This window comes from Melanostigma gelatinosum (genome assembly GCF_949748355.1).
Source record: "Melanostigma gelatinosum genome assembly, chromosome: 9".
Lineage (NCBI taxonomy): Eukaryota > Metazoa > Chordata > Actinopteri > Perciformes > Zoarcidae > Melanostigma > Melanostigma gelatinosum.
This window is the reverse complement of record NC_136642.1, coordinates 18,900,519-18,912,596: the sequence shown is the minus strand read 5'-3', so window position 1 is coordinate 18,912,596 and position 12,078 is coordinate 18,900,519. Positions and strand designations below refer to the sequence as shown.

Here is a 12,078-nt window from a genome sequence, read left to right as displayed (position 1 = left end):
GTCTCAATGCAATACATTCTAAAGCCATGAAACTGCTGTTTATACCTTATGGATCACAGTCATTAACTACAATATAAAAATTCACATAAGGAATTGGTGATAAAGGCAGCGAGTAATGATCCAGCCAAATTACTTCCAACTATCACGTTTTATCCATCCTGCCCGGTCTGATTTATGAAAAACGTTGAAACACTTAAAATCTACAGTTTCCGGGGCCAGCCATCCTTCAAAATAAAAGCTCAAACCCCACATTAAAGACATACAACTTCGACGTATTCAGAAACTGCTCCATTGGCCAAGTGTGAAGAGATACAAGGAATTTTACTTGTCGATGTACTTTCACGGATATAGACATAACACTTAAAAACAAGGACAATAAAGCTGAACGAGGTACCTAATACCTATGTCAAGAAAATATTTATTTTTGAAATGTAAAAGCACATGGAAAGGGCATTATTATGACTTTTTTTAAAATAATAGCAAAGAATCATAAAATCCAGAATAAGAAACAGTTTCAGACAGGAGTTTGAAATACATCCTGAAACTAGGAGATCAATACAATAAATAAATACATTAACATGACTTATCGATATTGCAGAGCTGGAAAGCATCATTTTCAAATTTTTCTCAATTATTTTTTTCTTCCAATGTGATGATGCAAGAATCTTTTGGAAAGACATGTGTAGTAAAATACAGTGTAACATCTAAATTATCATTCGTTTTTATTTATCAGAGAATGTTTGTAAAGAAACTGGTGGCATAATTAACCTTTGTTCATGGCAACAGCTTAAAAATGGACACAAAAACGGGCATCATTTGGGTAAAAAAAATATTAATATTTTATCAAAATACAAGTATATTTGTACTCATTTGTAATTGTGTCTGGTATGTTGTTTGATGTGATCGTTCAGAGAAATAAAAACATTTAAATAGTTTAGCTTCCGGTTTGTCTGGCCTGTATGTGGTGGACTTGACGCATCTTTCAGTCTCGAGGGGTGTGTTCAAAGATTTAAATCCCTCACACATGCGTAGACGCCGATCCGTGCTGCTGGGTGCGCCATATTGGCTGGTTTACATGGGGAGTGGAGTTGGACGAGCCGCTTGAAAAACCGAACCAGTTTCTGGACGCGAAGCATTGCGATGATAACAAGTAAATTAACGCCGTAGGATTTATTTGTTTTCTTAAGTGCAAAGTCTTTAATTTGCCAAATTGCTTGCCATTTTCCCCGTGAAGAGGTTTTCTCGACTGACTCGAGTCCAATGGATCCCAGGACCGCTTGGATCCAGCCGGAGCAGAAGGGACCTGCCAATTCCCTGTGGATGCACATTTGGGAGACCTCTCAGGGATTTGGAGCAAACTCCTGCATCGACAACCACCTTCACCACCAACGCAACTTCGCGGCGCAAAACGCAAACTCCGCGGAGTCTAACGGCGAGTGTTGCAAAAACGTCGCGGTGCCGCCGGGGTGTGTGTTTGGGAAACTGCCGAAGCGAGACGGCGGCGGCGGAGAGAGGGGAAATGTCCGGAGGAAGGGCTCGCTGTCGCCGTCCTCTTCCTCGCTGGACTCGGAGGCCGAGAGCTCCTCGCCATCCGGCTCATCTCTGCAAATAGATAATTTGAACGTCGCAGAGGAGGCCAGCCGGTTTTTGCACTACGGCGAGCGCGAGTTGAACGAGAACAACCTCCGGCGGCAGTGTCCCCCTCCGCCTCTTCACGCCGCTCAGCAACACTGTCGCAGCATGCAACAATCCGGCGGCCACACCCCCACGGGGACGAAAAACCAGCACGGGAGCAAGCACAAGCAGCAGCATCACCATCAGTCCCATTCAACCGGCCGCAGGAGGCATCTGGACAGCGCCAACACGTTCCACGGCATCAACCCGCTCCTGTCCCACGGCTGCAATGGACACCATGTAGACTCTTCTTGTAGCCTGTGGAAGACCAGGCGGTACAGCCCTGGCATCAATGGGTAAGAATAGGAGAGGGCTTTTATTACAGTCATGGAAGGATTTTCAGTGGGACTTATTGGGGCTTCTTAAAGGAATTCCTCCAGGTCACCCAACAAAATGAGCAGTGGTTACAGCTCACTGCTGCATGCATTTTAAAATGATGCCCTTTTTTTCTCCGTACTTGGGAGTGTATATACCTGAGGCTATACATGTTAACAGAAAGAAATATCTGGTGTGGTCTCTCTAATAAAACTATGGCTGTATTTGACCCAACATATCTACTTGAATTTATTAGATGTTCATGTCAGTCAGATTTGTTTCCCCACCACGCTAAGCAAAATAAGTTGACTTAAGTTACTGTGAGCACAGATGTATTTGAGGCACAAATCAATTTTCCCAGTGCTTCAAACATTTCCTTAGTCGTACTGTACAGCACTCTTGCTGCTCGGTCTGTGATCACAGGTGTCCTCTCTCCCTTTTGAATCCCTCACAGTCTCCATGAAGAAATTGTGGACTTCTTCAACTTCATGTCACCGCGACCAGAGGAGGAGGCCATGAGGAGAGCTGTCGTGAACAGAATAGAAAGTGTCATCAAGGACATGTGGCCCACAGCACGGGTGAGTGTCTGTAGACTTTGGACCAGTACGCTCCTCTGGCCTACACAGTATGCAACACTGTGACCCATCTTTAGACTTTTCATGAGCGTGTCAGATGTTTAACCCCTTATGAGCCAGAGTGTACCGAGACAATACACACAAGAACAGGCTTTCACTGCCCTGGTCTTGCATTTTACTTTAAACCGCATTTTAGAAGAGATTTCTACATCAGGGCTTTTCATTAAGCTTTCTTAACTATTAACATTTTGTCTCCGATTTGCAGGTTTTCTCACTACGTCAGCTTGGTTTTTAACACGGCATTTTATTTATTTTATCAAGTCAAGTTTATTGCGTTGCAAAGCTGTCATTGCCTGTTGAAATCAATAGCATTGTGTCTGGAGGCTGAAAGCCCTTAATGTGTCCGGTTTGGCCACACTTGCAGACAACAGCCTAGTTTACGCTGCACCTCTAAACGGATGTAATCATTATTCACGTCACTTGTGTTCACAAAGTAACATTAGTGAATTATTGTTCCGTTGTATGTTGGCAACAGAATGTTGGGGAGAGTCTACTTTGTAATAAATAGCATTTATTTGGTGAACATTGTGAGCTAATCATAGCCCAGGCACGTCCCACTGGGCCTCACTTTTCTCTAAAGACCAATTTGTGTTACTCTTCCAAGCGGTGGTGGTACGGTGGTGGTAATGTTTGTAGTGGGCTTTGGTCCCCAAATAGAAAATGTGTTGTTCTTCATTAGTGGACATAAGTCCACAGTCAGACATACTATCTTGTCACACTGCCCGTGTTCTACAGAGACCAGCGTGTCCCGTTTCACCTATTTAACACTCGACCTTTCGTCATGAGACTTCAAACTAACGTGCAGAATTAAACGTAACAAAAATACAGACTTTGTCGGGGTCGATCATACATTGGATGTGTGATCCAAATGTATGATTGACCACGACAAAGTCAATTCTCAGTGCGACAAGTTTTGCCTCTTGTAGCCATCTGCAGTATTTCATCTGTAGTTTTGTATTATTTTGAGAACTATTTATGAAGTTGCTGATATTTAGCAAGCCCAGTAACATCTACTCAAACTATTGGCTTACTGCTAATCACAAGTGAGGACTTTTAGACATATTTTAACAGAGTTATTACTATTATTGTGCAAGCTCGTCTCTAATTTGTATTCTCTCGTGACCTGTTGCTTTGGTATGAGATGGCACAGACACACAGCGGGCTGTACTTGCACTGACATTAGGTTTGATCTTACTATCATTTGATTTTTAAGCAGTAATGTATCCGGGCTCGGGATGAAGCGCATTCACACTTTGAGCAGTATAGCTAAACATGCCAACACGCATGAAGCTCAAACTATCTTAGACTTGAGCTATGAAATGGGTGATTGTCACCATAATGTTTTACGACTTAAATCAGGCTTGTATTGCTTTGTCGTGTACTCTGCAGGTGGAGATATTTGGCAGCTTCAGCACAGGACTTTATCTTCCATCAAGGTAATATTTATTTCTACAGTCTGACTTTTATATGGGCAACTTTTGAATCGTCTCATTAAAATGCAAGTTTCTTTTGGGAAGTGGGAGCAGTATTTTTGGTTTGGTTTGTGTTTATTGTCAGAGAGCGTTGGTAATACGTCACCATACAGTATTGAGCGTTTCTGTTTAGTAGCAATGATACAACCACATTGCTGGAAATCAGCTTTTACTTCTTGTCATGTGCTGTCATGGAGGTTTTCTTTGTTTAAAGTTATTTCAAGGCTTTGTCATAGAGCTGAGCAATACTGTGAAAAGTTGATTTCACATTAGTTGTGCAAAATAAGCAGGAGGTTAATCATTTCAACAGCTTTATCGGTGCCCTTTTCTTCTTCTTTGTTCTTACTGTCTATTTCACATTGTGATTGCACAGCCTTTTCCAAAAACCTTGAATGAGTTGCACAACGTAACGCTAGGCTTTAATGCTTTCAGGGACCTCTGCGTCACCGTGTGTTCACGGAAAACTTAAGAAATGAACTTGTCACGGTACAAAGTACTTTGTGTTTCTGTTCTCAGTGACATTGACCTGGTGGTGTTTGGAAAGTGGGACCATCCCCCACTGCAGGAACTAGAACAAGCCCTGAGGAAACACAATGTGGCCGGGCCGTATCCCATTAAGGTCCTCGACAAAGCGACAGTAAGTCACCAGGAGAGAGCTGATGGTGTCTTTTATTTAATTGTTTTAACTTTGAGAACCCACACAGGTGGGTTTAATACTAATGTTAGGTCCTAACTAATGACTTAACAGAAGATCTTGTCTTAATTAGTTCCTTATGAATCATGAAACCTCCCTTTTGATTGACTCTTTGACCTGTCCTCAGGTGCCAATCATCAAGCTTACCGACCATGAAACGGCGGTGAAAGTGGACATCAGCTTCAACGTAGAGACTGCTGTTAAAGCAGCACAGCTCATCAAAAGCTACCTGAAGGTAAAGCAGTCAACGCTGGACATTTCCAACACAACCGTGGCCTTCTTCGGTTGTTTCTTACGTCTTGTCTTTCTGTCTCGTAGAAGTACACTGTTCTGCCGCCTCTGATCTTCGTCCTGAAGCAGTTCCTACTGCAGAGGGATCTGAATGAAGTCTTCACTGGAGGGATCAGCTCTTACAGCCTTATTCTAATGGCTGTCAGCTTCCTGCAGGTACACCAACGTATGCCTGCTACATCTACCAGAAATGCTGTCTTGACTATTGTAAACGCTAGTCAATGCTTTGTCACAATTATTATTATTACAATTTTACTCTTCAAATCAACTGAAAGGACGAGTAAAAGTAATGTTTGTTATTTGTGGTCTGTTTTATGTGGTGCTGAAATGTCAATATTTCATCCACATAACTTTGTGTGTGTGTGCGCGTGACGTACCAGACTTGGATCTGTAGGTAATGAGATCTCCATGTTCTGCCAATCAGTTGCACCCTCGAATCGACACGCGACGTGCCAACATCAACCTGGGCATCCTGCTGATCGAGTTCTTTGAGCTGTATGGCCGCGATTTCAACTACATGAAGACCGGCATCAGGGTGAAAGACAGAGGCGCTTACCTGTCCAAGGAGGAGATGCTCAAAGCCACAGGGAGTGAAAACAGGCCTTCCATGCTCTGCATAGAAGACCCAATACAGCCAGGTCAGATTGGGATTTGAATTGATGAATGACTGGAGAGTGACACCATTTGAGATGCACATCCATGTAAAGGGTATATGGTTGCGACGTCGCTGTAGTAGCAAACATTTATCATCTAGCATTAGTGCATTTATGTTGGAAAACATGACAGATGGTGTTCAAAGGCTAAATAACTGTTGTACAATGAACTGCTTAAACATTCATAAAGACTAAACACAGTGGGGGGGAAACGGAGCAGATGTATCACTAATTCAGTGAGTCTTGTTTGTAGAAAAATTGTGTCAAGTAATGTTGCATTTGTGAGTAAAATTAAATTCAATTCATCTTGATTTGACCGACGGACCCTGCCTGTGAATAGGATGGGATCAGGCTCTCTTATGCCTACGTGGCTAGTGCTGTTATACATGTTTTTGATCGTCGCAGGGAATGATGTTGGCAGGAGTTCATATGGTGTTTTGCAAGTCAAGCAGGTGTTTGACTTTGCCTACATGGTGCTGAGTCATGGCGTGTCTCCTCTAGCTCGCGCTTACCCCAACAAAGAGTACGACAGGTTGGTTTCTCAATGAACTAAATCACTTCTTTACTTTTGTATTCTCTGAGCATTAGTTCTGAATGCGTGTTCTGGTCGCATGACTCTTCTCTCTCTCTCTCGCTCTCTCTCTCGCTCTCTCTGTGTGTTGCAGCACTTTAGGACGCGTCATCAAAGTCAGCCCGGAGGTGCTGGCCTTCAGGGACTGGACAGTTAAGAAGTGGGGAGCCAAGCAGTACACCAAGCTCGAGAACCATGGTAACTTTTTTGGGGAACCTTGGTGTTGCATCTGCTTTGTAACATTTCGGATGCTTTCACATCTGTGTGTGTGTGTGTGTATAACACATTATACATTGTTGCATTTTAGTTCTGTTTTTGATTGTAAGCATTATTGGTCATCATTGATAACATGCTGTCAATTTGCACTAACAGGTAAACCTGGGTTCGTTTGAACCGACCAGGTGAGGTGTGAAAGCGCCTTTTTAGACTAGAGTTGTATTTCATGATGCCTCCAGAAAAATGTGACATGTTTCCCCGTCTTAAGGAGTCTGGTTATGTGTTAATATTTCTGATGCTCAGAAGAAAACTCACCCGTGGTATTCTGTTGGGTCCTAGATGTAGAGACCTGTGAGCGGGACCTAGCCAGGCTGATGCTGGTTTCTGTGGAGGATCAGAGAGACTCTTCCTCCCCCCTCAGTGCTGACTCCCTCTCACCTTCGCCAGTCTTCCTCCCCAGCCCTCAGCACCTCTCGTCGTCATCCTCTGCATGCTCGCTCTCCTCCTCCTCCGGAAGTGACATAGTAAGGCCAAAGGATATTGTGTCTATTGAAACATTTACTCGATCGGTGACTCATTAGTTCACAGTGGTTCACAACACATGGAGTTCAACCATCACCTGTTATTTTCATTAGTTTTCATGCAGTCACAAAGATCTTTGTCAGAATAAGGGGATTATAGCAACTCCCGTTATTTGTCTATTTTCGTGTGTGTGTGTCTGTGTGTGTGTGTGTGTGTGTGCGCAACTTTGTAAAACCATGTCTGTCTTTTCCCAGGAGTCTGATTCTCCCCCGTGCAGTCATACTGCTATCCAACTCCACCCCCTAACTCTGGCCTCAGTCCATTCAGTTATCCAGAGGGCTGCTGACCTGAGGGCCACTCATCCCGCAGGCTTTAGCCTCACCTCGCCTCAGGTTGGTTTCGTTTTTTGCCCCCTTCTACAGGTTGCAGTATGAACCTTCACTAACATCTTTTTTTCCAATTCATAACCTATTAACCCAGTACAGTGTTTTTAATGTGGGCATAGAAACTATTGTTGCAAAAGTGCATGTTCTACTTCTTTTAAATTAAAAATGTAGGTGCAGATGTCCCTCCCAGAAAACCTCACCATCCCCTCGCTCGCTGATTGCCAGTTCTACCACGAAAACCCCCCTTCAATCAGTGTCGTGCATCGTCTTATATCGCAAGCGGCCCACAGCCACATCTCTCAGCACACTAACGCCACAAGCCCTCTCCCCAGCCCCCTCCACCAGCTGCACCACCCTCCGATGGGGGGGTATCATAGCCACACGTACACCATGAGATCCAATTCCCATGGCTCACTTGAGCCACACAAAGTTGGCTTGAAGCACAACCAAGGTGGAAGCCTCCGAAGTCAAACCCCCTCTCACGGTAACTACAGTCCCCCGCGGCGGTTTGTCCCCGAGGGTCATAACACGGCACCGGGTTGCAGGAACCAGCAACAGTACAACCGTAACACCTGGCGGCACAGGAAGAGGGACAATCTTCCCGCGCTTAACCAGAGCAGATGAGAGACATGTATGACTTGACTGGCAATGTTGTTTTTTTAAGACATCACTCGGCCCATCATGAGTCTTGGAGTCGAGGCGCTGTGAAGCATTCATGATACAGCTATTTAGTTTTTGTTGGAGGCTCCCAGAAACACACCTACTTTGTCCTGGAATTCACAAGTCAGTTGAAGTTGCCTCCAAAGGTGTCGAGTGATTGATCCCTGCTAGCTCTTGTGCAAGCACTAAGTGACGCTGCAAAGGCCTGAAGTCTTAACTGCTCATTTTGTGAACATCGGTCTGACGATAGTCCGAGGCCCTTCCTCTACATTTCATGCGCACCAGCACGGACTTTGAGTTGGATTACTGATTCCCACGCGGGTCTGGCTCTTCTCCCAGTGTCACTTTCCAGCAGCTGAAGACTCTAAAAAGTTCAGTCAAGTATTGAGTTTCCATGCAACTTGAAAACCTTTTTACGAAGCAACATCATGTGCCATAGTATTGAACTGATTAGCCAACCTGGTCTCTCTTGAAGTTTTGACTCTTATTGGGCCTTTTTTTTTGAGGTTTTGGCCTCATCTGGTCTTCTGAATGCAACTCCCTATCTGCTACGGTTATGATTCGGAGTTCTAACAGCTTGGACTATCCTCCACAAATTGTACTCTGGACCGGAGCGAAGCACTACCTTTCTACCTATGCAGCGCAACGCTGACTTGATGTTTTTGGTGTGACTGCACAAAACGGTCCTTGTCTCAAGTGCTTAAACTGTGATGACGTGTCTGAATGTACCAAATGTTTCTCTCCCGTCTGTTGGTCATTTGTTCTCTTGTTTTTGTCACTTAGGGCTTTTCTTTTTGTTCACATTGGCACTACTATGTTTTGTATTGTAAACATTGCCACCTTATTTTATGTTTGTTACGTTCATGTGCAATAATTGCTTTTATTTAATTTGTCACAATTTTGGTTTTATTTTAGTGGTTGTCTCCACTATAAGTTAGCTTTTTATTTTTTTAATTTGTAGACAACATTGATCTGTGCAATAGATGGATTAAAGGGCCTTGAGTGAGAGTGTGTGTGTGTATGCATGTACAGCTTTCCAGCAGAAGGGGGCGCTATGGCAAAGCAACATGAGAAATGTGCCAAAAATGACATGATTTACCATTGCATTATGATCACTTGAACTGCATTTTATCACCACTGCCCACTCACTTTTTTTTCTGTAGTTATAATTTTATTTGGGTGTATTTTCTCTTGATGGACCAAGGCTGTACTGGAGAAATACACTTTTTATTATTATTATTTTTTTTTTTTTAAGCAGTGTTTACTCGTGTCATTTCAAAACTAGTTGGTGCTACTTATTACCAGCAAAGTGCATTTTCTGCCTTATATCTCCCTTTTGATTCTGTTGAAGCAACAGGTTAACTGCCTTCTTAAATGACCAACTTTGCCCTTTTTCCTGTACGTAGTCATCTTTCTGTTCTATTTGTTTCTATAAGCACTGCCGGGTTTACTTGGCTTTTATTTTTACAACCAGCTTCTAGTTGTATGTTCCAGGAGTAGATTCCTACTGCAGACAATGATTGTTAACATTAACATCATGTCACATTTGTTATTTTTTTAATTCAAAGGTCATAATTATAAAAGGCAAGAGGTCCTTCCTCTCCTGTATTTATAGTCGGCCCTTTCTACATCTTGTCAGACAAGATGTGAAAGCTCCATAAGTCACACAGCAATCCAGAAGGGGACTTGAGGCTGGGATGTCGCAGATTCACCATTACTGACCCGTTTTGGTGGTGCCATTAACCAAACCACATTTGGTTGATGGCCATGCGTTTTTAGAAGTCTGTGATTCTTATAACACCCTGCACACCAATATGATGGACTCGACGTGACACTGTTAGCATTATGCCGTCGTTTTATCAAGCCCTCTAGAGGATGATCGATGCACTGTTGCATCATATTGCAACAAACCAAATCCCCAGCTCAAATGTGTGTCGTTGAGGATGGATTATGATGTGTAAATGACTGACTTATAGATGCATACCTTGGTTTTTTTTATGTAAGTTTTCTATTTTTTTAATAAACCTTTTAAAACTCCATTTCCAGTTTAGTGTGATTGCAATGTGTTAAATCCACTCTTGTACAGTTTAGCGTAATCGTACTATATGGATAAATATGAAATGTCCATATAAAGCATGAATGGTGCTGCTGTTCCGAAGTCTGAGGGGAGAACTTTCTACTTTTGGTATTTATTTATACAGTTTCCATTTGATTGTCTCTTACTGTCTTGTTTGCACTAAGGTGAGTTTTTCTGACTAGTTCTGGAGTAGTGCCACATAGCTACCGACATTTTCAGAGCACTTCGTTCTTGATCATGCTGTGCTTTGGGTTCAACACAGTAAGGGACACTGAGGTGCGCACCCTCACTCATCTGGTGTGTTGTAATTCCTCCTGGTCTCTGCTGGGGGCACTGGTGGATCGTTGAGCTGTTTAGCTGCATCGCATCCATTGCCTTTTCAGATTGTCAGCTCGGTGCAGGGAAGTAGAATGTGACGGAGAAGAGGGGTTCAACTAAATCCCCTGAAAGTTCAATCATCGGAGGGTTAGTGGCTGGAATGGTTGTCATTTTATTCCAATGAATACCAAAGGGGAGAAGTGTCCTTACCGAGACCCCTTTTAGCCTTTCTTGACTCAAACTAGCTGAGTAAGGCACTACGGAATTAGATCCAGCCTCCGTGTCCATCCACTTTCTTGGATCCGTCTAAATTAATGATTAAATAGAAGCGATATTTTGGCGCAGGCTGCAATTCATAATTTTGTTAAAAGCTGGCATTTTGTTCCTGCTGGATATAAAAACCAGATTAGACTGGCAGGGAAGCATTGATCTTGAATTAAAGATGCAGTCCTCAACCCAGGAACCAGTCTGGTCAGTGTTCACATGAGTAATCCAGTTGCCACTCTGCACAGCAGTCGTCTATACAACATCTTCAACATTGTGTGTCTATATTTAAATGCATGTCTATCTCCATGGGATGAAGCCCACACAATCCCCGGGGAAAAGTGACTCAGCCAACGGCCTCTTGCTGAGATCTGCAGTCAGTAAAGAGGACTCTTCTCGCTTTATTGTGTTGATCTCCTCCTGAACACGTCAGGACATCTCTCTGTGGCCTACGCTTCTCTTCAACCCAACTGCAGAGGGACCAAATATAAACTTTCCGTAACTGTATCCATGCCAATCAATACAGTATAAATGTGAGGAAACTATGTGAGCTAAAATAAACGGGAAAAAAGTTCTTTAAAAGACCCGTCTTCCAAATCCCACCGGCATGAAAAATAAAGTTCTCCGAAGAGCAGGTCAGTGGTTATACCTTCAGGCTGTTTGTGGCTGTCAGTGTCTTGACAATAGAACATTTGCATCTCTGCCTATTCAAGTCCCACGCACGGGCCCTCCCCAGTGCGCTGCGAACGGCTATGTGGATGTAATTAGTGTTTGCAAACAACATTGTTCAGATGACAGTATGATGAATGCCAGGACAAAGGAGATGTCGGTTAAATCCAAAAGTCTTGTGTTGTCAGGAGACTATTCAGACTGCCGCTGTAAATAAATGCAATTTCATTCCCGGTGTCCTGTTTCTTCCTCAAGCCACAACGGGATTAAATGATTTTGCGCATAATTGTCAATTTCTTTGTTATTGGATGAGAAGAGTTAAAAGTTGGATGTCTTGGAAAGTGGAACACCTTATGATTTTACGTGCTGCACGTTATCTCAGGGAATGCCCTTCAAGCTGTAAGCACTAAATTGACATGTTATGGAATGGGGAAAACGTAGCTTATTTATACATCTAGCAGACATGGAGCAGTGTCAGCAAATATTTAGAAATGTATTTCTGGCCTCCTGGCAAATGTAAGTTTATTATTCCCTGGCGTTATTTGTCGACCAACTTCTGAGTGAGATATCTGTCTCTTTAGCTGATAAAAGCTGCACTGTGTCCACAAGCTAGTTTGCAAACGTCTGTTTGTCGTTTGCTGCTGGGCAGCGTACAGTCGGC

The 12,078-nt window shown here is 43.2% G+C and overlaps 1 protein-coding gene across 1 annotated transcript; it reads left to right on the top strand.

Annotated features, from left to right (window-relative positions):
- Positions 1-1,089: 1,089 nt before the first annotated feature.
- Positions 1,090-10,128, top strand: LOC306782835 (terminal nucleotidyltransferase 4A-like). The gene is made up of 12 exons (XM_079276311.1): positions 1,090-1,970; positions 2,444-2,567; positions 4,014-4,060; positions 4,613-4,733; positions 4,918-5,025; positions 5,109-5,237; positions 5,506-5,719; positions 6,140-6,266; positions 6,400-6,503; positions 6,861-7,045; positions 7,298-7,435; positions 7,601-10,128. Exons 1-12 carry the CDS (start codon positions 1,261-1,263, stop codon positions 8,051-8,053), a joined length of 2,460 nt encoding a protein of 819 aa, XP_079132437.1. The 5' UTR covers positions 1,090-1,260; the 3' UTR covers positions 8,054-10,128.
- Positions 10,129-12,078: the final 1,950 nt, after the last annotated feature.